The sequence below is a fragment of the Symphalangus syndactylus genome, chromosome 1, assembly GCF_028878055.3.
Source record: "Symphalangus syndactylus isolate Jambi chromosome 1, NHGRI_mSymSyn1-v2.1_pri, whole genome shotgun sequence".
NCBI classification, from domain to species: domain Eukaryota; kingdom Metazoa; phylum Chordata; class Mammalia; order Primates; family Hylobatidae; genus Symphalangus; species Symphalangus syndactylus.
The window spans coordinates 118,158,423-118,183,699 of NC_072423.2; the positions used below are offsets into that span (position 1 = coordinate 118,158,423).

The following is a 25,277-nucleotide window of genomic DNA, read 5'->3' on the forward strand; positions in this document are numbered from 1 at the left end:
CCTCCATTCTTTGACCTTTTCTGTCTGAAACAAAAAACACAAAGCCTGGCTAAGGAAGCCTACACTCAGCCTGGCTACAGATTCAGCTGTGGAAGGGGCTGCTTGCACTTTTACAAGGCTGTAGAGAAGCTGATGGGCTCCAGGGGGAGCAGGAGATACATCTCCACCCAGCCCACCTGGGAAGCAGATCTGGGGTTACTCCCTCTTCCCCAGCCCCTCATTGTTAACTGTCTCTTGCAAGCTTTGCCAAAGCCCAGACTTGGTCGTGGCCTCATCTGACTGCCAGCCCTAAGTGTCCGTGAAAACCACTTAAGTCCAGTCTTCACTCTGAAGTCAACATTTCTGATTTCCATTCTCACGTTTTGGAGAGAAAAATCTGACAAGCCATTTATGTTTTTAATTTTTTTTTTTTTTTTTTTTGAGACGGAGTCTTGCTCTGTTGCCCAGACTGGAGTGCAGTGGCACGATCTTGGCTCACCACAACCTCCGCCTCCTGGGTTCAAGTGATTCTCCTGCCTCAGCCTCCTGAGTAGCTGAGATTACAGGTGTGTGCCACCACACCCAGCTAATTTTTGTATTTTTAGTAGAGACAGGGTTTCACCATGTTGGCCAGGCTGGTCTCGAACTGCTGACCTTGTGATCTGCCCACCTCGGCCTCCTAAAGTCCTGGGATTACAGGCGTGAGCCACCGCGACTGGCCTCCATTTATGTTTTTAAACTGTGCTGCGAGTGACAGGCTACTGAGAGTTGATAGATTGGTTTCTTTGGGCTGGATTTTTAGTGATTCTTTTGGGGTTTGTTTACTATATTTTTTATACAGTTTTTTAGTGATCTAGTGATTATAAAATACATATTACCTTTTCATAGTCTACACAAAACTAATATTTTACCACTTCAAATGGAATGTAGAAACTTTACCACCATCCAGGTCCCTTTACCTCTCCCTTTCTATTGCAGTTTTTATATGTATTACATCTATATATATTGAAAATCCCATCAGTCAATGTTATACTTTTTGCTTTCAACTATTATACATATTTTAAAGAACCCAAAGGGAGAACTATTCTATTTAGCCAGATAGTTAGCATTTCTGTGTTTGCCCATCCACTGCCGCCCCCATTTATCAAGGGGTTGCAGCTTCAACAGTAGAGCTTGCCTGGAGACAGGGTTGGGAAAGAATAGGAAAAAAAAAATACCCAGAGGATTTTTTCCACTCTGTCCGTGCCCCACTTCCTGCTCTTTGGACTAGAGAGACCTTCTCTTGGATCTCGTTCTGATGGCCAGTTCCAGAATTTGTGCTGATTTGAGTCCTGGGAAGAAACGTACCACTGGACCATTTGTACTTCTAGGTCTGATTTCCTTCCCCAATATGCTTGCTGCCATTTACATCCAGAAACCTCAGGTAGCTGCTTCACATATCCTATCCAGGGCTTTTGGTTGTATTCAGCGAAAGAGACAGGGTAGAGTGTGCTTACTCCATCTTAACCAGAACCAGACCTCTGCTGAAATTGCATTTCTTTAACTGCTAGAGTTCGTGATTTTCACAGTGATCCTTTATTATCACCACCCCCGACACCCTCCTGACACACAACCTATTAAAGGAGCCAGGGAGCAAAGTGTGCCATCTGGTGCTGAATGGGGCCTATCTCCCTCTAGATACTCCAGGGCTCCAGGTCTGTTCTGAGCCTTTTCTCTTGTGTGTCCTTGTCTTCTTCAGCAGACATGAGATTCCAAGGGCAGCTACTCCTAGTTGCCCCACTCACTGCCTCGCCCAGGCTGGCAGGAGCAAGCCTGGGCTGAGGTGATTTGAAAGCCATCAAGTGTCTGTTTGCTTTCCACCAGTTGTCACCCTTCATCTTGTTCTGAGGCATATCATGGCCATGTTAAAAAGTAGGACTAAAAAATAGGACTGCCAGTTACTCCCTGCTACAGTGTCAGAAGTGTTCAGGAAACTTGCAGACCATCTGACCACCTCTGCCATTGCACAGATAGGGGAGCTGTACTCCAGAGGGCAAGGGACTGTCAGGGCTACCCACCTAGTTAGTGACCATGCTGGACTAGCTCCTGCTGCCTGCCTTCCACACAGCTCCCATACCATGCAACTTCCCCATTCACATCCTCCAGCCACCTTCCACAGCCTCCTTCCCTCACCCACTGCAAGTACCTTCCGGCTACTCTGGAGTCCTTGATGATCCTCAGATACTCTAAGCACATTCCACCTCCAGACCTCTGTACTTGCCATTTCCTCTGCTTAGAATGTTCTTCCTAGGTGAGAGCACTCTTCATGGTTTGAGCCCTCAGTTCATTCACTCAGGTCTCTCTTCACACATCACCTCCTCAGAGAGCCTTTCCTGGCCACTCCATCTAAAATAGCATCACCTCCCTCATTCTTAGCCCCTTGCCCAGCTCCAGTGTATTTCCTAGCACTTATTCCTCCTACGTATTAGAATACATATTTATTTCTTTGATGTTTTAAATTATCTGTCTTCCCTACTTGAATGTAAACTCCATAAGTCTTTTTTATCCAATATTAGGTATTGAATCCCTAATACCAAGAGGACCCATCACTTCGTAGAAAATAAATGTTTGCTAAATGAATGTATGCCTTTCTATTGGGTAGGTGTTACCACCAAATTCTAAGAAGCAACCACATAATCTCAGCAGCAGTAAGCATTTATTTAGCTTAAACATCTGGGGGTTGGTTGGGGATTGGCCGGTCTAGGCCAGGCTTGGCTAGGTTGGTTCCACTTTGTTCAACGTGTCTCTCTTCTGTTCTTGAGACCAGCCAGCCAGGTATGTTCTTCCTGTGGAGAGGGCATAAGCAAACACAGCGAGTTTAACTGCACGAGTGCTTTTCAAGCCTCTACCTTATCTGCACCTTATCTGTTAACATGCTATTGGCCAAAGCAAGCCAAATGGTTGAGCCCAGAGTCACAGAAGGCCCAAGGGGACTACATCCTGCTCATTAGAGGGCACAGCAAAATTACAGGGATATGGATGTGATCCTATCACTGAGGATGTCATGAAGCATCGGAGTGATAAACCTGAGTCTCACAGAATTAAAACTCTGCTTTCTGTTTTTATCATTTTCCTAGAACATACTGAACCTCTGAGTGGCCGCATTTCCACTCATTGGAGTTGGGTCCCAGGGCTGCTAGGTATATGGTGACCCTCCTAAGCTAGTGCCCCTTTACGAGCATTCATGCCAAGCAGCTTTAGCTTTTAAGACCCTGGTGCTGTTGGTGGTGGGGCATGAGTTTGATGTGTATGCCTGTGTTTTTAATTGACCTCACCATTCCTTTCATTTTAGGGACAGCCGGTGTAGCCGGAGACGTGGTCGCCACCAAAATTGTGGAGCTATCAAAAAAGAACCGGCTGTTGATGGCAGAATCAGAGGGTGCAAAAACCAGGGTGAAGCAGCTGACCAATCGCATCCAGGAGCTGGAGCGGGAAGTGAGGGGCCTTGGTCATTCTCCCTCTGGAGGGGACTCCCAGCATGGGCAAGAGGGAACCTCCCTAGCTTCTCCATATGTAGCTGGGAGAGCTGAAGTTGGAAGGTTAAGAGGCTTTCTCAAGTCACGCAGTATATGGTGGTGCTGCATTTTAAATCCAATTCTGTTGCCCTCCAACAGGCTTCTTGGTGTCTCTGGCCTCATCTGTTCATCTGTAACCTGAAATTCGTCATTCTTTTATGCCCCACCTCCTAGGCTATTGTTGGGACTTCAGGAGACAGATTATGAGTGTAGCATTATTATTTATTAAGCTGTTAGTGAACCCTTGGGCTACTTTTATAGTGCAATTAGGGAATGGGTCAGACAATCAATTAAACCCTCTCCATTCCAGAGCGGTTTCTAAAGGAGAATGCTGCCATTAATGATCCTAAAGTGAGCTAAAAGGACACACCACCAAGATAGGTAACCACACACACAATGGCACCAGAGTGCTTTCCTTGGGCTGCACAATCACTGAGCAGAGTATTAAGCACGAGGTTTGTTTTTTCAGCTGCAGACAGCCCTGACCAGGCTGTCAGCCAAGGGGGCCACCGACGCAGGAGCCAAGCCACCGAGGGCCCAGATGGGAGACAAAGCATTGGTATGAATTCTCTTCTGTGCTGGGGAGTCTGCAAGGCAGCCATGGGCCTGGGCCTCCCCTCCTCCACGGGTGTGTAGGTACCTCTACCCGGGGTCCACCCCCAACCCCCAACCCCACTGCCGAGCCAGGTGCCCATTGTCTACCATTGCTGCATCCTCAGAGCAGACGTCAGAGAACAGTACCGAGTGTATGGCCTGAGGCCAAGAATGTCGTGTCGGAAGCCATGGAGGGTGTAGCTCCAACTCTGTCTCCAGAAAGGAAGGCTGGGAGGAGCCTGAGAACCCTGGAACACTAGAGCCTCAGGATCAAGAGGGAAGGCCTGGTCCAACTGACCTCCCACTGTCAGCCCAGCCATCTCCTGTACAGTATCCTCATTGGGGACACATCCAGCCTCCACCTTACTCCAGGGACAGGGAGCTCACTACTGCCCAGTGGAATCCTGTTCTTTATGGGGCAGTTCATATTATGAACACTTTCCCTTTCATGGAGCTCCAAATCTACAGAGTAAAAGTGGTTATTGGAAATGGGGACTTGTTCCCCAGAGCCCATTTTACTAAACCAGTGACAGTTCATGAAACTCAAGAGGTGAGAATTGTAGCTCCATGAAAGGAAGTCTGACCTAGTGGGTTGGTTTATCCCCAAATCAGACAGTAAATAGTATCAGAGTCTAAAGAACATTCCAGGAGGCTTCACCAAGGGTTTTCTTGGGAAGCCAGGCCAGTTGGTGAGAGAGGCAGCCAAGCCCCAGGACTCCCAATTCAGTGCTTGTTTTCTAGCCCCATCTTCCCTGCTGCCTACACCTCGGGATCAGACGGCCCTGTGCCTTCCTTGAGGATAACTCAGTCCTCGCTGTGCAGTGATGGGCCCCTCAGGTTCTGGGGTGGATGGGCCCCTCAGGTTCTGAGGTGAATGTGTCTCCTCAAGAGTAGTCTTGTGTAAACCTGTCTCATTGCTGGGGAAGTAGAAGAGGGGCTTTGCCCTCTACAGGGGCTGGACTGAGTATTCTTCAGGGCGTTTCCTGGCTTCAGGGGACACTGCTAAGCTGCCCCTGGTTTATTCCACTCATTGAGCACCTCCACATTCCCAACTAGGGCTGCTCTGGATAGGAAACTGCTTGTTCAGCCTGATGGGATTTTCTAAGCCCTGTGGCACAGAGAATCAAAAATAGAGCCTCGACTGGGTGAGGTGGCTCACGCCCGTAATCCCAGCACTTTGGGAGGCTGAGGCTGGTGGATCACTTGAGACCAGGAGTTCGAGACCAGCCTGGCCAACATGGTGAAACACCATCTCTAGTAAAAATACAAAAATTAGCCAGGCACGGTGGCGAACGCCTGTAATCCCAGCTACTCGGGAGGCTGAGGCATGAGAATTGCGTGAACCTGGGAGGCAGAGGTTGCAGTGAGCTGAGATCACGCCACTACACTCCAGCCTGGGCGACAGAGTGAGACTCTGTCTCAAAACAAACAAACAAACAACAACAACCACCAAAAAAAACAGAGGCTCTGTCTATGGAGAATCCTAGAGGAGGAATGAGGAGTTATTCGAAGGCAGGATGTGGACAGGGCCTTCAGAGATGGCCCCAGTGCTCTAAGCTCACAGGGGAGTCCACCATCCATTAAGGTTGCAGCTGGAAGATGGGACGGAGGAGGGCGTCCCTGAGCTGGCCTTACTGGAGAAGGAAGATGGGGAAGTTGAACTGAGTGTCAGCTGGATAACATTTAACTACAGCCCAGAGCTCACACCAGAGAAAAGGGGAATGTAAGCCAAAAAAGTTGGGGTGAAGTCACCCATAGAGGGAGCCCTTGAATGGCAGCTGGAGCAGGAGTTTTGACTTTATTCTGTGGCCACAGGGAGCCTGGGAGGTTCCAGGTTCCGAGAGAAGAGTGTGCGATGGGCTGCAGGTCTCAATTCATCAGCACCACGTGTTCTCCCTGGCATCTCCTGATCAGAGCGAGAGCAAAAGCAATGTTCCCCCTCATAGGCTGCTCAGGGCGGCCCAAGCCCGAGCCACACTCCAGAGGCCTGCAGGCTCAATCCGTATTCCAAACCTAGGCCTCCAAAGCACATTCCTGAGTGGAGCTGAACACCCTTCCCTCTGCTTGGGGCTTCAGAAGGCTGTGATGTGAGCGGCATTGGCATTATCTGCTCCCCATGGACTACGTTTTAGTTATTTTCTCAAAGAAAACAGCCTCGGGTAGGGGAGGGAGTGTACCCATACCCAGGTCCCCCACAAAGCCTGTGGAATTTCACTCTGGGCAGAAAGAACTTTGAAATGGCTTAGAGGTAGGATTAGCTCAGCTGCCTAAGCCAGGAGGACGAGGCCTGATCCAGCCCTCTCTAGAACACCATCTGGCCCTCAGCCCACTTGCCAGCTGCCCACTCAAGCCAGGCTAGGCCTGCCAGCATTGCCCTCCATCAGGACCTGCCCCAGACAGCACCCTTGACATGCATTGTCCTAGCAACCCTCACAGGTTCCCTGGAGATTGGCATGACATATCCCCATTTTACAGATGAGAAATTGAGGCTTGGACAGGGCATCACTGCCCAGGTTCTACAGCCAGATCCAATCTGTATGCTTTTTCCATGCTCTGAGCAGATCAAAGAGATGCTGCAGGGTCACTGCAGCCATGTGGAAGCACATGTACTCCCACAGCTCTCAGCACCCCCACTGTCAGGGCCACTGAGGCTCATGGCACTGGAGATCTAAGAGGCAGGGCAGGGCGTGGCAGGGGGTGGAGGGGTGTTGCTTCCCAACCCAGGGCAGATTCAAAGCCACACATTTAACAGGAGAAGAGGCAGGCACCCAACAGAGTACGCAGGGATGGCAGGCGGCCAGACAGGTGGAAGAACACAGAACAAAATATACTTTAAAAAAAAGGATGGCCGGGCACAGTGGCTCACACCTGTAATCCAAGCACTTTGGGAGGCCAAGGCAGGTGGATCACCTGAGATCTGGAGTTCGAGACCAGCCTGGCCAACATGGTGAAACCCCATCTCTACTAAAAAATGCACAAAAATTAGCCAGGCATGGTGGCAGGCACCTGTAATCCCAACTACTCGAGAGGCTGAGGCAGGAGAATCGCTTCGACCCGGGGCGCGGAGCTTGCAGTGAGCTGAGATTATGTTTCATGTAAGTTCTGAGTTGGCACATTCTGTTCACGTGGCTGTTCTCTTTAGCCTGATGGTGGTGCTCTGAGGAAGCGGAACAGGAAAGTATTTGTACACCCATTCCATAGATGAGGACACTGGATCAGGCCAGAGTTTCTGGACCAGGTGTTCATGTCTAGTTTCTTTGGCCAGTGGTTTTCAGCTGGGCTGCCCAGAGCCTCTGGGGTCCATGAACTTCCCGGACCCAGTATACTTGGATCTGCCTTTCACACTAGCATTCACAGGAGATTTTGTTTGTGCCTGCTAGAGAAAGGTCAGAAAGCCACTGTAGTACCAGCCTTGCTTCCTGAAGTTCAGCTGCTCTGCCCTGTTGGGGCAGCAGCAGAGGGCCTCAGCATCATTGCCTGATGGGATGCTCAGCCTGACAACCAACGTTCCTGTGGCCACAATGTCCAGCATTAGCAGCAGCTTAAATTGGAAGAGTCGGCCAGGGCAGGGGAAGGACGAGTGTTCTTTCTAATCTCACCTGTGTCACCCCAACCAGCTGTATGCCTGAAGGCAAATTACCTCCCCTCTCTGGGCCTTATTTTCATCATTATGGAAGGGGTTTGAATGGGCTGACCTTGAAGGTCCCTTTGTCAAATATCTATGAGTCAGAGGAGTGTCTATTGAAGACAGAGAAGTAGTCAGCCCATTTAAGAAAAATTTCCATCCAGATAGTTTAAATAAAACATTGGGTTAAAAAAAAAAAAAGACATTGCTAAGAGTTTCAGCAGGCAGTTTTCATGGTTGCTGTAGTTCTTCAAGCCACAGAGATGAGCATTTGGAAATTAAAATGGGTCCTTATTTCTATTCAGTGGTCAGTGCTAGGAAAGAGAGCCCAAGGCTGCTCAGCTGTCAAAAGACCAAGGCCCAAGCTGACGATTCTGGGAGAGGCAGATCCTGAATTAGGATGCCATGGCTCTCCTGCCACGCTGGGCTTGCCTTCTGGGAATAACGTGGTATCCTCTTTATTCTGAGTGAAGATGGATTAGCTGTGATGCCAGTCTCTGAGCACAGCAGAGGGTCCACACCCAGGAAATGTCTGGGAGGCGTGGAGCCTGCTGCTTCCTCCAGATGCTTCACCTCTAGGGTAAGGCATACACCCACATGTGTGTGTGCAACACTCTGCAAAAAGCTCAGTCCCAAAGTTAAGCTGCCAGGATTCAAATCCAGGTTCCACCTTTATTAACCAGGTAGCCCAAGTAGAGGACTTACCTTCCACCACCCTCCATTTTGCATCTATAAGGGGCTTACAAGAGAACCTACCTTACAGGGGTTTATGAGGATTAAATGAGTTATTCCATGTCAAACACTTAGCACAGTGCCTGGTACAGACTTGGATAAATGGGGGCTATGATTACTATTCCCGTGTAGGCAATAAATGACTACTTTCTCTCCTGTCCTTCCCAACCAGCTGGAGACCCCAGAGGTGAAGGCCCTGCAGGACAGGCTGGCGGCCACCAACTTGAAGATGAGTGACCTCCGCAACCAGATCCAGTCTGTGAAGCAGGAGCTGCGGATGGCACAGAAGGTCTTTCAGAGCCAGGGCTTGGGGCTTCTTGTGTGGCTGGGGCTGGACTTGGGAAGAGCACAGCTGGCACAGTGGATTCCATTCTGGAGCTGGGAGTGCTCAGTCCCTTGAGCACACTACTTGCTCTGGGTCAGGCTCCAGTTCCAGTCCTTCCTCCCACCAGCCCTTGGTCCATACCCATTTGGTGGGCAGAGTCGCTGGCTACCTGAGCCTGCCACCCTCACCCCCGCAGCATACATGCCCTTGTGGTGTGTGCCCAGCTCTAGACTGAGGAGGACAGTGCTGTCCACCCAGGGAGAGTCCATTAAGCCCTCCCTGCACTACTTGTGCCCCAGTAGATCCTGGGTCTCCCCTTAATGTCACCCTTACTTAACTTGAAAGCCTGCCAACACCTGCCTTCTGCTCTGCTATCTGTAACAGAAAATGAACAGGTTACTTGTGTATTAAAGGACCCTTTCAAAGGAAAATGCTCAGACTTGGGACACAGGCCCGGCTGGTTCGTTATTTATTTTTATTTACATAGCGAATTCTCTGGCATTTGTCTTCCCTGCTGGAACCACTCAGACTGGCCAAGATTTCCAAAACAGTGTTCTATTGTGGAAACAAGCGCCAGAGACTTAGTACACTGGATCGGGTTTCTGTGACAGGCTTCAGAGGGGCCCAGGTCACAGGCTGGAGCGTATTGTTTCTGCCTCAAAGCCTTGAGGTTGGGCCTGAGTGCTGCACTTCAACAACCGCAAAGCTGGGCCCTATTGGACCGCAGCTCCCAACTGACATTCAGTAGCCCACCTTTTGCTGCACTCAGAGGTCCACTTGTCCGTGGCTTTTCACAAGCGCCAGGGTCCTGTGGTGATGTACTTCCTATAGCCAGAATTAGCTCAGCACTAGGTGACAGGTGAGTGGGTTAAGGAAGCAGGAGTTGGTCAGCTTTGTGGTTCAGTCATCCCAGAATATGTCAAGAGCAAGAGGCCCTATCTGGGCATTGCTGGCAGTTTCTTGGCTGCTCTAAGCATTGCCAAGAAATGCCAGGGATGATGGGTTTACTACTTTCCCAGGGAGAGCTGCCCTTGGGACATGGAAAACTGACCTTTGAGGGCTATGCTCTGAGATGAGAAGAAGATTGTGTAGGTGAAGGCTGCTTCTGAATATGCTTCTAAATATTCAGCAGCATCGGGGTCTGGTGGAGCCCTCTCTTTTGGCCACACTGAAGGCCCTGCCTTATTTCAGGTTTTGGCCAGCGAGGTTGGGGAAGACGTCAATGTCCAGCAGCTCCTATCCTCTCCAGGGACCTGGAGGGGTCGGGCTCAACAAATTCTTGTTTTGCAGAGCAAGGTGAGTGAGTCATCAGACTTCTCCTGGCCTGAACAAAGGATTTAAAACGCCCCAGAAAGACCTGCCCTGACCCCCTTAAAGACCTAAGCACACAGTACCCAAAAAAGGCCTTTAGGTCTCATAGTGCACTCGTGCAGGGCTGTTGTTTCACCTTCTCACCAACCAGCCTGATTTTAATTTGTTATTTAATGAACAAGCTCTTATATAACACTTACCACATGCCAGGCACTGGAGCTTAACAAATGCCAACGCCTTTGGTTTGATTTATTTTACTCCAGGCATCTTTTTTTTTCCTAGTTTATGTAAATTTGCGTGACTGTTGTAATTGTAAGCTTTTTCCAGTTTTGTCCAGATGCTTGTAGTCTTTTGAAAGTTTTAATTACCCAATAAAAACTTAGCCTTGTCTCCCTCTTTATTGTCTGAATATTTTGGAGCATACCAAAAGCAGCTAATAGCAAGAGCTCTGGAGCCACACTACTCAGATTCAAATCCCAGCTCTCCACTCACCAGCTGTGTGACCTTAAGCAAGTTCCTTTAGCTCTGTGCCTCAGTTTCCTCATCTGTATAATGGGGCTAATAACGATGCCTACCCCATAGGATTGTTGGGAGAATTGAGTCAATACTTGTAAAGTGCTCAGCACAGGGCCTGGCATGGAGGAAGCACTGTATGAAAGTTAGGTGTGGTTCTTTTCCCTTTGTCCCTTCGAACTGAGAAACATGTGAGAAGGTGTGTGATTTCCACTATTTGCCAAGCATATCACCCTTGTTCCCAGGGACTTCAAGGGTCACAGTGGCTTTTATCCTCAGTGTCTCCCATGGGATCCTTGAAGCCAACATAAAGGGGGAAAAACTCCAAGAAGCTAATAGATGATAGTGCATGGCCTTGGGGTTCAAGAGACCTGAGTTTACATCTGGCCACCAGTCTGCCAAATGTAAACTGCCAAATGGGCAAACCCCTTCATCTTCCTATGTCTTCATCTTCACACCTGTGAAATGGGGTAACATAAAATAACATTTGTAAAGCACCTAGGACAGTGCCTGACCATAATAAGCACAAAACACTTCTTATTGTCATTAAGTTATATGTCAAATTCTTTTTTTTTTTTTTTTTTGAGACAGAGTCTCGCTCTATTGCCCAGGCTGGAGTGCAGTGGTGCGATCTCGGCTCACTGCAAGCTCCGCCTCCCGAATTCACGCCATTCTCCTGCCTCAGCCTCCCGAGTAGCTGGGACTACAGGCGCCCGCCACCACGCCTGGCTAATTTTGTGTATTTTTAGTAGAGACGGGGTTTCACAGTGTTAGCCAGGATGGTCTCGATCTGTTGACCTCGTGATCCGCCCGCCTCGGCTTCCCAAAGTGCTGGGATTACAGGCGTGAACCACTGCGCCCGGCCCTGTATGTCAAATTCTTAAAGGTAACAATGTTCTTTAATGATTAAATGGAATTGCCTCACAGCGCCACACGAGGGCACTGGTGGGTGCCTTCAAAGCTGTGCTTCTGCCCTTTGCCAGGGAGCCTAGCGAATTGTGCTTCCTTTCCTGGCTCAAGTTTACCAACGTTGTTTTGTCATTTGGTTGTGTTGATGGGAACCAGGGTCAGAAGGACCTTAGGAGTTGTCTGCTTCTACCCTAGCGTTAAAGGGTGATAAGGGCATTGTTCTGTGGGATGACATCTACCTGCCACTTGCTGAAGGCCCACGTATGCCAGGCTATGTTGACAGCTTCACCTAGACCATCTTGGGATTTTGCAAAGTTACCTAATCCTAAAAATAACCTGTAGCATTTAAAATGCAGATTCCAAGTCCCTTCCCCTAGAACTGTAGTTTGTTGATCTGGAGTAAGCACCAAGATTTGTCAGTCCAAGAAGAACCTCGGAGGATTCCCAGGCTCAGACAACTTCACGATACTGAATCCTCATAACAGTGTTATGCAGGGTGTACTCTTAGGCCCATCTTACAGATGAGGGAACTGAGATTCAGAGAGTTACCTGTGCGCAGTCATACAGTCTGTGAGGCTTTGAGCCAGTCTCTCTGTTTCCAAACCCTGCCTTCCCCTCTGCAGTATCTCCTGTAAGTGACTGCCATCTTCCGAGGAGCCCACCCAGTCTTAGGTGGTCTGTCTGTTAGAAAGTTCCTCCTTGCCCAGCACTTTGGGAGGCTGAGGTAGGCAGATCGCTTGAGCCCAGGAGTTCAAGACCAGCCTGGGAACATGGTGAAACCCCGTCTCTACCAAATATATATATATATAATTATCCAGGCACAGTTGCCTGTGCCTGTGGTCCCAACTGCTCAGGAGGCTGAGCTGGGAGGATTGCTTGAGCCCAGGAGGCAGAGGTTACAGTGAGCCATGATTGCACCACTGCACTCCAGTCTGGGAGACAGAGCAAGACCTTGTCTCTAAAATAAATAAATAAATAAGAAAGTCCTTTCTTGAACTGAGACCTGCCATCCTATCCCTCCCTGGTTCCTGGGGCCACAGGTCTGCTTCCCAGCCTCAAACAGCCCCTCAGAGATGGGGTGATTTTTCTCATTCACCTTTTTTCTAAACTGAACTTCCCTGATGTCTTCCAACGTGTTGCTCAAGATGCCAGCTCAGATCATCCCCCACCCCTAGTCCTCCTCAGATGGGGCTACCACAGCCATCTAGAGAGGTGGTTCCATTTTCAGTCCATGGGGTCTTCTATCACACTTCTGAATAGAAGAGGCTGGCTGCAGACCCACTGTGGAACAACGAGTTTTACCATCCTCAGGTTCGAGAGCTTGAGAAGCAATTGGGCCAGGCCCAGAGCCAGTCTGCGGGAACAGCCAGTGATGAGCTGTCTGTCTATCCAGACCCAAGGAAGCTGTCGGCACAGGAGAAAAACCTGCTGAGGATCCGCAGCCTGGAAAGGGAAAAACAGGAAGGCTTGGAGGTAACGCGTGCCTGAGGAGGTCAGCCGGGCATGTGGGAACGAGAGATCGTGATGGTGCCTGCAAGGGCTCTGAGGCACATGTGGCCAGAAGTCTGAGCCACCCCTTCTAGGCAGGAGACACCTAGGGACCTGGGTCACCTCTGCATGTTCCTCATGTCCTGTCAAACCAACCTGAGCTGCCTGACTGGGACCTCACTGTGAGCCCATTTAATGAACTTTTCGTCGCCCCATCCTGGCTGTTTTGGAGGTGCCGTACCTGAAATTCTCATTGTAAAAGGGAGAGGGGGAGGGTCACGGCCCCAGAAGTATGATAGGGTTAGATGGGGCTTAAAGGGGGAAAGTTCCAGGCTGATGAAAGAGGTGGGCAGGCTGGACTCAGCACCAGGGGCCGCATCTCACTGGCTGCATTGGGAGTGTCAGAACTCTAACTCTACCAGGTTTAAGCAAAAAAGAGAAGTTATTGGCCCATGTAAACGAACAATCCAGAGGTGGCCTAGCTTCAGGTGCAGATTGGGGCCTTGCTCTCAGCACCTTCTCCTGGGTTGGCTTCAGTCTCTTCCACAGGGACCCTGGGTAGTCCTAGCTTCTCTCCTCCAATGCAGCCTCTACAGACAAAGGGTTTCTCTTTCCCAATAGTTCCAACAAAGTCCCAGAATTGAGTGTCTTTGGTCTAGCTTGGGTTATGTGACCATCCTTGAGCCCATCACTGTGGCCAAGAGTACAGGGTGTTTTGATTGGTCAAGCTTCAGATACCTGCCCCAAGGTTTGAGGGGATGTTAGCCTCCCCAAACCTGCAATGAGAGTGGGGAGTAGGGGCCACTTTAAAGAAGGTAGCAGAAGCAGCATGAAGAGGTGCAGGCAGGCCATACAACAGGCCCACATAGCGGGCCTGGCAGTGAGCTACCTGACAGTGAGGACTTGCCTTTTCATCTGGAGACTTTTGCCTGTGAGCACCAACTCTGGGTTAGGCCCTGTGTTAGGAATGCTGTAACCATGACCACATTGCACCTCCCAGCGCTCTAGACCATCAGCTGTGAGGAGGGAAACAGTGAGACCACAGAGGTGGGCAGGGCCTGCTGGGCTTTGTATGCCAGCCAGGACTTTTGGCCTGTATCTTGAAGGCTGTGGAGAGCCACCAAACGGTTTTTGTTTTTTTAGATGGAGTCTCGCTCTGTTGCCCAGGCTGGAGTGCAATGGCGTGATCTCGGCTCACCGCAACCTCCGCCTCCGGGGTTCAAGTGATTCTCCTGCCTCAGCCTCCCAAGTAGCTGGGATTACAGGCACCTGCCACCATGCCCGGCTAATTTTTATATTTTTAGTAGAGATGGGGTTTCACTATGTTGGTCAGGCTAGTCTCGAATTCCTAACCTCAGGTGATCCACCTGCCTCAGCCTCCCAAAGTGCTGGGATTACAGGTGTGAGCCATTCGCCCAGCCCACCAAAGGGTTTTAAGTTGTGGAGGGAGGTGGTCAGCTGTGCATTTTGGAAAGGTCACATGGTTGGAGCAAGAGGAGGAATGGGTTGGAAGAGGTATGGAAGGCAGAATAGTAATCCTGGAGACATGACTAAGGATCTTTGCCAAGATAGTGGACTGTCATGGAAGGGCCAGACACCTGGGACAGTGAGGACAGACTTTCTAGGGCTCAAAGACTGATTGGACTTGGAAGAGAGACGAGGAGGAAGAGTTATAAAGGACTTCTAGGGAGTATAGTGGGTGGGTAAGGGAGACAGGGTGGGTTCAAGAGGAGAAAGGGAGTTGAGATTTGGAAATGTTGGGTTTGAAATGCACCTAGCTTGAACTTACATGTTAGTGCAGAATAGATTATGTTGAACAGTTGGGCTGACCATAAGCTGCAATGGCGGGTGGAAGGAAACAGCTTCCTGCATGCATTCCCTCTGCCAGGCACCCATAAGAGCCTGGAGTGTGTAGGCAGGAGAGCAACAGTTGAGTAATGGCTGCCTCCCTGCAAAGGGCTCGTGTCCTATAGATTCATGTTTTACTTGTTTTGCGTTTCTATAATTCACTTCACCAAGGATATGAAAACACTTTTCCAGCAACAATTCACCCTCAGGATCAAGCAGGTGATGTCACCCGCTGCCCAAGCTCCTCCTCAGTGTCTCCATCTTGTCTTTATGGGTTTGCCTAATCTAGCCTCTGCCCCTTCACTCACTGTGCTCCAGCCACACACCTTCTACCCCAGGGCCTTTGCTCTTCCCGTCATCTCCTTCAGTCTCTGCTCAGATGCTACCTTTTCAGAAAGGCCTTCCCTGACCATATCCTTCTCACTATTCCTGTTTCCTACTTTCAAATTAGCATTTGTCACTATTTGACATTATCTGTCTCCTCCATTAGGATTATCAGCTCCTTGAGGACAAGGACTGTTTTGCTTTTTGCTGTCCCCCAGTATCTATAACAATACTAAGCCCATAGTAGGCCCTCAGGAAACCCTTGAGAATGAAGGGATGATTGAATGAGAGACTCCGAAGATGTGTGCTGCATGTGAGTTTCCAGTTGGTAGCTGACAAAGCAAGGTGCTGTCAGGGGTTGTGCAAAATGATCATGGAAGAAGTGGGAGAAAAGACCCTCCTTTCTCATTCTAGCTCCTGGTGGTACAAGGTGCTGCAGTTGGAACCTAGCCTAGCACTCTTTTTCTAAAGTATGGCTTTTCTCTTTTCCCCTGCTTGGGGAGGGGCTTAGGGGTAGGACTGGCTGTGCTTTCTGGAGGACACATGCAGTTGGCCGCGACTTTCCTCTCATGTGCTAGGAAGCCTGTATCTCAGGCTGAGGTTAGGAGTGCTGTCATCCGTTAGTGCTGTCATGTGCTAGGGCAAGGGTGGGAGGCTGCTGGCCACTTGATATCCCTGAGAGGCCTGGGCTGGGAGTCAGGGCCCTGGCTCTAGTGACTTGCTCTGTGGCATTCAACAAGCACCCCCACCCCCAGCCCCGGGCCTTGCCATTGAGTAGGAGCCAGGGAGCAGATGTGGCCAAGGTCCCACACAGCCCTGCTGCCCATGCCCTCACTTTCTAATTACAGAAACTTGCCAGTGAGCGGGATGCCCTCCAGAGAGAGCTTGAGGAGCTAAAAAAGAAGTTCGAGGGCATGAGGTCTCGGAACAAGCTGCTGTCGAGTGAGATGAAGACCCTCAAGAGTCAGATGGGGACCCTGTTGGAGAAGGGCCGACATGATGACGAGCTCATCGACGCCCTCATGGTATGGCGCCACCACTCAGGCAGTGGTTCCCCAAAGGATGGCCCCAGCCATGGCCAGAGTGAGCCCTCACTCACCCCTCAATACCACCTGTGTAACCCCAAAGCCCATTGCCTCCAGATGGCCCCCAGCACCAAAGCCCTGCCCCAGGGACAGGAGCAGCTCAGGGAGGCTGCCTGAGGGCAGGTAGGGGGCTGTGATGGAGCAGCACCAGGCACAAGACACTGGGCCTATGGACCCCAAAAGAGACAGAAATGTATTGGGGGAAGGAGGTGGGATTATACCCTGGGTTATTTTTCAGCAAGGAATGAAAGGGACAGGAGGAGCCAGTACCAGTTCTTATCTCTGTGGTGGCACAGAACCCTTCCTCTTCTGGGCATGTTATAATGCTTAGTCCTCAAGATAACTTCTAGGATCATATGTTTTAATCCCACTTCACAGATGGGGAAACTAAGACTCAAATTCATTAGATAACTATCTAAGACCATACAACTGAGTTCAAAGCAGGTTTATCTGACTATAAAAACTTCCTGGATTAAACGTATCTCAAAATAATAAGAGCTATTTATGACAAACCCACAGCCAATATCATACTGAATGGGCAAAAACTGGAAGCGTTCCCTTTGAAAACCAGCACAGGACAGGGATGCCCTCTTTCACCACTCCTATTCAACATAGTGTTGGAAGTTCTGGCCAGGGCAATCAGGCAAGAGAAAGAAATAAAGGATATTCAAATAGGAAATGAGGAAGTCAAATTGTTCCTGTTTGCAGATGACATGACTGTATATTTAGAAAACCCCATCGTCTCAACCCAAAATCTCCTTAAGCTGACAAGCAACTTCAGCAGTCTCAGGATACAAAATCAATGTGCAAAAATCCCAAGCATTCCTATACACCAATAACAGACAAACAGAGAGTCAAATCCTGAGCGAACTCCCATTCACAATTGCTTCAAAGAGAATAAAATACCTAGGAATCCAACTTAAAAGAGATGTGAAGAACCTCTTCAAGGAGAACTACAAACCACTGCTCAATGAAATAAAAGAGGACACAAACAAATGGAAGAATATTCCATGCTCGTGGATAGGAAGAGTCAATATCATGAAAATGGCCATACTGCCCAAAGTAATTTATAGATTCAGTGCCATCCCCATCAAGCTACCGATGACTTCCTTCACAGAATTGGAAAAAACTAAAGTTCATATGGAATCAAAAAAGAGCCTGCATTGCCAAGACAATACTAAGCAAAAAGAACAAAGCTGAGGGATCATGGTACCTGACTTCAAACTATACTACAAGGCTACAGTAACCAAAACAGCATGGTACTGGTACCAAAACAGATATATAGACCAATGGAACAGAACAGAGGCCTCAGAAATAACACCACACATCTACAACCATCTGATCTTTGACAAACCTGACAAAAACAAGAAATGGGGGAAGGATCCCCTATTTAATAAATGGTGCTGGGAAAACTGGCTAGCCATATGTAGAAAGCTGAAACTGGATCCCTTCCTTACACCTTATACAAAAATTAATTCAAGATGGATTAGAGATTTAAATGTTAGACCTAAGACCATAAAAACCCTAGAAGAAAAGCTAGGCAATACCATTCAGGACATAGGCATGGGCAAGGACTTCATGACTAAAACACCAAAAGCAATGGCAACAAAAGCCAAAATAGACAAATGGGATCTAATTAAACTAAAGAGCTTCTGCATGGCAAAAGAAACTACCATCAGAGTGAACAGGCAACCTACAGAGTGGGAGAAAATTTTTGCAATCTACTCATCTGACAAAGGGCTAATATCCAGAATCTACAAAGAACTCAAACAAATTTACAAGAAAAAAACAACCCCATCAAAAAGTGGGCAAAGGATATGAACAGATGCTTCTCAAAAGAAGACATCTATGCAGCCAACAGACACGTGAAAAAATGCTAATCATCACTGGTCATCAGAGAAATGCAAATCAAAACCACAATGAGATACCATCTCACACCCGTTAGAATGGCAATCATTAAAAAGTCGGGAAACAACAGATGCTGGAGAGGATGTGGAGAAATAGGAATGCTTTTACACTCTTGGTGGGACTGTCAACTAGTTCAACCATTGTGGAAGACAGTGTGGCGATTCCTCAAGGATCTAGAACTAGAAATACCATTCAATCCAGCAATCCCGTTACTGGGTTATAAATCCAGGATTATAAATCATGCTACCATAAAGACGCATGCACACGTATGTTTACTGCGGCACTATCCACAATAGCAAAGACTTGGAACCAACCCAAATGTTCATCAGTGATAGACTGGATTAAGGAAATGTGGCACATATACACCATGGAATAATATGCAGCCATAAAAAGGACGAGTTCTTGTCCTTTGCAGGGACATGGATGAAGCTGGAAACCATCATTCTCAGCAAACTATCACAAGGACAGAAAACCAAACACCGCATGTTCTCACTCATAGGTGGGAATTGAACAATGAGATCACTTGGACACAGGGCGGGGAACATCACACACCAGGGCCTGTCGGGGGGTAGGGGGCTGGGGGAGGGATAGCATTAGGAGAAATACCTAATGTAAATGATGAGTTGATGGGTGCAGCAAACCAACATGGCATATGTATACCTATGTATCAAATCTGCACGTTGTGCACACGTACCCTACAACTTATGTATAAAACAACAACAACAACAACAAAAACAAAAACTTCCTTGATTAGTAAGGCCATACTGCTTTCCTAACCCTACAGCTTGGACTTTTCTCTGTGGGACCTGAGGCACCAAAGTTTGGTGTCAGATTCCAAGTTGTGCCTGCAGGCCCAGGGTGGGGGTGATCGTGTCTGGCTTGGCTGGGGTGTTTGGGGGGTGCTGGCTTGGGCACCTACCTTACTTCATGATCACTTTACATGACAGGGTGGTGGGCGGGGCACAGAAGACCTGAAATCTAGGCCTGCCTCTGTCAGTATCTCACTGTGTGACCATAAGCCAGTCGCATCCCCTCTCTGAGGCTCAGCAGCCAGTTTTAAAAATAAGTTGCAGGGCTGGATGTCCTCTGAGGTCCCTCCATGTCACCATTCTTTGTCATTGAAGGTGGCATGATGATGAGAGCTGCAAACTAGCCCCAGTCATGCTATTCACCAACAATATGCCCTTGGGCTCTCTGGGCCTCAGTTTCCTCCACTCTGAGGTGAAGACAAAGATCCCACCTGTTCCAAATGACGGACATTGTCCTTTCTGTTGGCCCCAGGCAGGAAGCCTTTGCCCAGGAGTCTCCTTGAGGGCTTTTCCTTGGGATGAGGCTTCAGTCAGGTGCTAATGGATCCCTGGCAGGGGTCCAGGTACTGCCTCCAAGGGCAGTCTCCCAGCCAAGCAGGATCAGGCTTTCCTTTCAGCTAAATATCTCCCCCACTGGGTGAGGAGTCACCATCTGATCTGCTTTCTGTTGTCTGAGAGCCCCTTGGATCTTCTTGGCCCCAAACTCAGAGAAGGAAGTTGAGGGCAGGAAAAGAACATGGTCCCCACCTGCCTGGTTCGACATCCCCTGATGGCAGGCAAGGAAGGTGTTCCTGCCTCTCGAGGGAACAGGATCCCACTGTTAGGTTCCTGCAGGCTGCTTTGGGGTGAGGGAGGCAGTCTGTTCTTGTCCTCCCCGGCCCAAAGGGCCATGCCTGACTCCACCTGCCCTCCTGCCTGGCCCCCCAGGACCAGCTGAAGCAGCTACAGGAGATCCTAGGCAGCCTGAGTCTGCAGGAGGAGAAGACGCGAGTGTCCCAGCACCACCTGGACCAGCAACTGAACAGCGAGGCTCAGCGGAACAACAGCCTAGTCGCCCAGCTGCAGGCCATGGTGGCTGAGCGGGAGGCCAAAGTGCGGCAGCTGGAGATGGAGATCGGACAACTCAATGTGCACGTGAGTAGGGCACTGGCACAGCCCCCAAATCCATTTTCAAGCTGGGCAAGTCCATCCAGCTCCTTCCACTTCTTTCCACTCGCTTAGCTCAGGCCAGACTTCATCCTTCCTGGCTCCACTTTGGCCACCTGCTTCTATCTGGCTCCCCAACCCATTCTGCACACAAACCTGATTGTGTCCTTGCTCTACTTAAAATCTGTTCATGGCTTACTGTCACCCTCGACCTCACCTGGTTCTCAAGGACCCAGGCATCTTCCAGTTTACCCTCTCCCATCCCCAGCTGTGGCCTTATCCTCAGGATTCAAGATGGTGGCAGTAGCTCCAGCAGCAGGATGAGAGAAGGAAAGCCACACTTCATTCAGCTTCCAGGCACCACGTGACTAGCTCTTGCTGCCACCCCTCCTGCATCTTCTCTTCACCCCTCCCCTTTCCCCACACTCTGGCTACCCAGGCACCATTCAGCTCCTCACATAGCCTGGCTTGCTCTGCGCTCCAGGGCTACATGCAGCGTGAAGCACACTCCCTCCCCTCCTCCCCCACGGCCTCCGTCTGGCCAGCTGCCCCTCAGCCTTTAGGTCTTACCTAGTCAGGAGCTCCTCCAGGAAGCCCCGGGACCCCTGTTCTGTGTTATGTGCCCCTCCTAGGCACTCTCCTAACTCCCTGTGCATCCCCAAACCAAACTTCTCTCACACTGTGTAGTCATGTTCCTGTTTTATCCCCTGCACTCCCTGTGAGGCACCACAGACCGCGGTGCCTCAGTGCCTGGCACTGGAGCAAGCATACAGTAGATGCTCAATAAATGCTTGTCTAAGGCATGAGCTTGTAAAAATATTTTGTCTTGGCAGGTGCCTTGAGGGCACAGCTTGGGGCTGCGAGGAGTCAGGTACCTTCACTTCCCTGAGGTGGTGGTGGGGCTGGGTGGTGGCCTTGGGGAGAATTTCTTGACAGGCATATAGGTCTCCCAGTGACAAAGGAGCCTTGCAGCCTCTGGCCCACTGGGAAATTGACTGACTCAGCCAAAGGCATGTTGCAAAGCAGCCCTGCTCTTTGTTTCTGGGGATCTGTGGTTTGTTTGTTCAGAGGTGAGAGCCCAAGATCCCCTCAGCCCTACCTCAGGCTGGCATTGGCTGACCAGCCTGGTTTGTCCTGTAGCCTCCATTTCCACAGGCCAGGGTAGCCTGGGGCCCCAGGACTGGCTGTGACAAAGTGCTGTGAGGCTGAAAGGGAGCCTGGGGGCACGAGGAAGTCTGGGAACAGAGCACATATGGCAGTGAGTGGGGACTCACCCTGCTCCCCATCCTGGCTTACTGGGGAGAGAAGTCTGAAGGGGTCCAGAAACATTCCAGCATCTTCACCTCACCACTGCCCTTTCTCCAGGCACACAGGAGAAGACTGTTCCTACCTCCGAGGTCACCAGCTGAATGGGGGCCAAGCATTACCCACCAGACTTAAGTCGGCACACGTTTCGAGTTTTCTCAGAATGGGTGGGACTGGGGGACAAGCCAGGTTGTTAGGGGCTTACACCAGTTGTCCACTCTGGTGGCCTGACCTCCTGCTGGGGGTCCTCTAATGTTCCTGTCCAGTCCAGCCCCAGCAGGTATCCAGAAGAGGAAGGGGTTGAGGGAGGGGGTGGGGGCCTGGCAGGCTTAGCCTCCACCCAAGGCTGCTTGCCCTCACTGAGTCCCTGCCAGCCTCTCTGGCTGCGGGTGTCTGGAAGGTCCAGGTGTTCCAGCTGAGGAAGGCAGCTGGCCTCACGTCACACCTGGTGTTCAGCCACATGTGGGTGGGGCCGCCTGGAGAAGTGGACCCACTCAGAGACGTCAGTCTCTGACCTGCCCTGCATGCGAGGCCATGCACCTCCCTCTGGAACCTGAATATAGAACAGCTTCCTGGCCCAGTCACCGTCCTCACACCATGTAGCTTTCTTTCTGAAGAGAGGCATTATTAGATGTCATTATCATGCAAGTAGTGCCTTCACCAAACAGGCCTCGCTTTTCACTCCTGAAAAGAAGCCTCTTTCATATCCTCTGAAAGCCCCGAAATCAAGCCAAGGTCCCCTCCTGCCTTCTCTAGTCCTCTGAGCCAAAGCCCTGAGGATGGAACTCACATCTGTTCTTACAGTATCTTCGGAATAAAGGAATGGGTGAGGGGTCCAGTGGTCGCGAGGTCAGCCCTGCCTATACCCAGTTCCTGGAGGACCCAGGCCTGACCAAGTCCCCGGCCTCAGCAGGCGATCATGTTGGCAGGCTTGGATCTTCTCGGTAAGAAAACAATGGGAGGGAGGGGTTGGAAAGTGAACATTAATTATTCAGAAGAAAGGTTGTTTCTTGCTACCTCTGATGGGAAGCCACGGGTGCAATTTTAAGATGACTATGCTGTTGTTCTTCCAATACGTGGGCCTCTCCTATGACATTAGCTCTGCGTCTGCAGAAATGAGCCGGTTAGGCCCAGATTTTATCGCTTCAAGAGCACGCTGGTTGCAGCTCCCCGTAAGAGCCTCTCTGAACTGGCCTCAAAAGTTTTCTGCCCCTGGGGCCCTCAAACAGACCCATGTTGGGTTGTTCAAGGCTCTGGTGTCTCCTGTTCTGTCTCATTTTGAGCAAACAAGAGTTCTGGAAAGAAGGGCAGCAAATCCACAGGACTGCTGCAAGGGTTTCCTGGACCCCTGCTGGCCACTGCTCCACCTCACATGCAGAGGTGAGGCCCAGCAGGGCCTGGTCTGCCTTCCCAGGCTGATGGGCCCCTTCCGTCTTTACACAGCCCTGTGACCAGCCTGGGCCACACACTGGTGGAATCTGCTCTCACGAGGCCTTCCCTGCCCAGTCCCCACAGGACCTCACCTAGGTATGGACCCCCGACCCCCGGACTCACAGTTTTTTCCCATTCTTGATTGCTCAACCAGTATTGCCATCCCATTAAAAGGAGGGGAAACTGAGGCCAGGCAAAGTCCAGGGGCTCTTCCAAGGTTACATAAAGACAGGGAGGACCAGGGAAGTCCTGTCCAAGATGATAGAGTAAGCAGCTTCAGAACTAGAATCTTGGCCTCTGACTCCCAGGCTAGGGTTCCTACCTGCTACCTGAGAATTAACCTGAGGAACCTTCCTGGGCCTGGCTTCTAGCACCTTCCCTCACCTTCTCTTGCTCATTGAGAATCAGCCTCTAAGGGGAGAATTTCACATGATATGGGTTCCCACTGATATCCCCTCAGCCCTCGGTCCCCCTCTTTGTTGATAGAATCAAGCCAGAGGGTGTAAATGGGCCCTTTGTTCCTACTGCCAGCCCATAGACAAAGGACAGCATTGTTCTGCCTCTAAGCCCTGTCCCGAGCCCTGCCTACTGTCCACTGGAGCCATGCTCCTGCTGTCAGCACTCCCCGCCCTGACCCCTCAGGCAGGTCAGCTCAGGTTCCAGGCAAAGCCTCCAAGTGGCCCCAGTCCCTCATCTCTGTGGCTCCAGCAAACTGGTCCTTCTCTGGGCTGCTATCCCCGAAAAGTGGGGGACAGCATGCTGCTGACACTTGGCAGCATAGGGTCTGTGGGCCAAAGCTGCCCCACCCATCAGGCTGGGGTCACAAAGGCACTTGGGGAGAGTGGGCTGACACTGAGCCACAAGGCATGTGCCACGCTCCTGAGGGTGGGAGGTCTTGTCACAGCACAGGGAGAATGGGCAGGCTCTGCCTCTCTGAGGTTTTAGTCACAGTAATGAGAGCAGGAAGATGGACACGATGACCCCTTAGAGTCCCTTCCAGGCCTGTGTGGCTGTGACCTCTGCGCCACGCAGAAATACAGGAGCTGCTGTGTGCCTTGGCTGCCCAGACCGCTGGTTCTCAGGCTTGTTTCTTCCACAACACACAAATACTGAACTCGACCATGTGTGGGCCCTACTCTCATGGAGCTTACAGTCCCCTCCCACAGGTGACAGGACAGGAATTCACAGGGCAGAGTGATCCCGGAGAGTATGTCTATTCGGGCTGGCATGCTTTGAACCCATTCCCTTCAGGTGACTGGTGGGGTGCCTGGGAGGAGGGCAGAGTGAAGAATCAGCCCTTTGCTCCTGCTCCTCCTCTTCCCACATTATAGAACTGGGGAGATGAATGGGGCTTTCCAAACTGCAGTGCACACACAGAGCCCCTGTGGATCAGCCAGGTCAAGTGCGGGTTCTGATTCAGCAGGTCTGGGGTAGAGCCTGGGATTCCGCATTTCTAACAAGCTGCTAGGAGATGCCAGAGCCACCGATTCAGAGACCACTTGTAGTAGCAAGGCCTTAGAGCATATTTAGGAGTCATGGAGGGGTCTGCAGTTCTCGGAGCCCATCTCAACCACCCCTCTCAATGTTTAGTGGGGGAACTGGGGCCAAGAGAGAGGAAGAGACCTGCCCAAGACCACAGAGAAGTCAGCCCTCAGGGTCACATGCCCCAGCCCAGTTCTCAGTACACTGCCCAGCTCTGCAGCCTTCCCTATGCCCTGTACTGCTAGAAAAGTAAGCTCAGGGTCTCACTGGGAAAAGTGGGGGCACAGCGAAGAGCAGCTTGGAACTCACATGTGGGCTCTGGGGGGTTGAAGTTGGGGGGCAGAGTTTACCTTCTGTCCTGGCTCCAGCCAGCAGATAAGGGGCTGGTAGGCAGGCCTAGTGGTAAGAGGGAAGCAGTGATGGGTTGGCTTAAGGCTGGAGAAAATTGAACAAGTCACAAAGCCAAATGCCCAGGCTCCAGGAAAGTGGGCTGGGCTTGGGGACCAAGCCAGAAGATGCAGGAGGGCTGGGAGAGACTGGCAGGGACACAGAGACTGGGTACACCTGACACTGGGTAGGGCAGCCAGGCCCTAAAGGCCACACAGATACCCAGGGCACCCCAGGTCCCCAAGAGCCACCTGCCATAGCACCAGACTAATTCCAGGCCCCCACAGGGCTTGGATGGACAGAGGTACCAGAGTAACTCTAGTTCTGGTAGGTTCAGCTTTGGAGCCTAGGGACTTCAGCAGGACCAGGAATGGTGGGCAAAGAAGCCAGCAGGGGAGGACCTAAAGGGACTGGGTTTGCTTCCTTTGCTCTGGCTGACATTCGCCTGATTGTCCTTCTAGTCCCTCCAACCATCACAGGGGTAAGTGTTATTTCTAGGCCTCAGATGACCTCTGCCCTCTG

The 25,277-nt window shown here is 50.6% G+C and overlaps 1 protein-coding gene and 1 long non-coding RNA gene across 3 annotated transcripts in view; one reads left to right on the forward strand and one right to left on the reverse strand.

The window, feature by feature from the left end:
* The window catches only part of CCDC13 (coiled-coil domain containing 13), a 63,754-nt gene that overhangs the window by 15,727 nt on the left and 22,750 nt on the right, over positions 1–25,277 (forward strand). The window contains exons 4-12 of one of the 2 annotated variants that reach the window (XM_055281228.2): positions 3,311–3,453; positions 4,003–4,092; positions 8,657–8,773; positions 10,001–10,105; positions 12,854–13,015; positions 16,051–16,227; positions 19,932–20,138; positions 22,260–22,399; positions 22,899–22,982. In XM_055281228.2, coding sequence (XP_055137203.2) covers positions 3,311–3,453; positions 4,003–4,092; positions 8,657–8,773; positions 10,001–10,105; positions 12,854–13,015; positions 16,051–16,227; positions 19,932–20,138; positions 22,260–22,399; positions 22,899–22,982 — 1,225 coding nt within the window. The remainder of the gene's footprint in view (positions 1–3,310; positions 3,454–4,002; positions 4,093–8,656; positions 8,774–10,000; positions 10,106–12,853; positions 13,016–16,050; positions 16,228–19,931; positions 20,139–22,259; positions 22,400–22,898; positions 22,983–25,277) is intronic. The other variant, XM_063611371.1, reaches the window with a different exon arrangement.
* On the reverse strand, positions 10,870–23,292 carry LOC129483952 (uncharacterized). Its single transcript, XR_008658333.2, has 4 exons — positions 23,209–23,292; positions 14,820–14,932; positions 12,845–12,985; positions 10,870–11,091 (listed from the first exon to the last, which is right to left on the reverse strand). It is a non-coding gene; the product is annotated as an uncharacterized lncRNA (long non-coding RNA).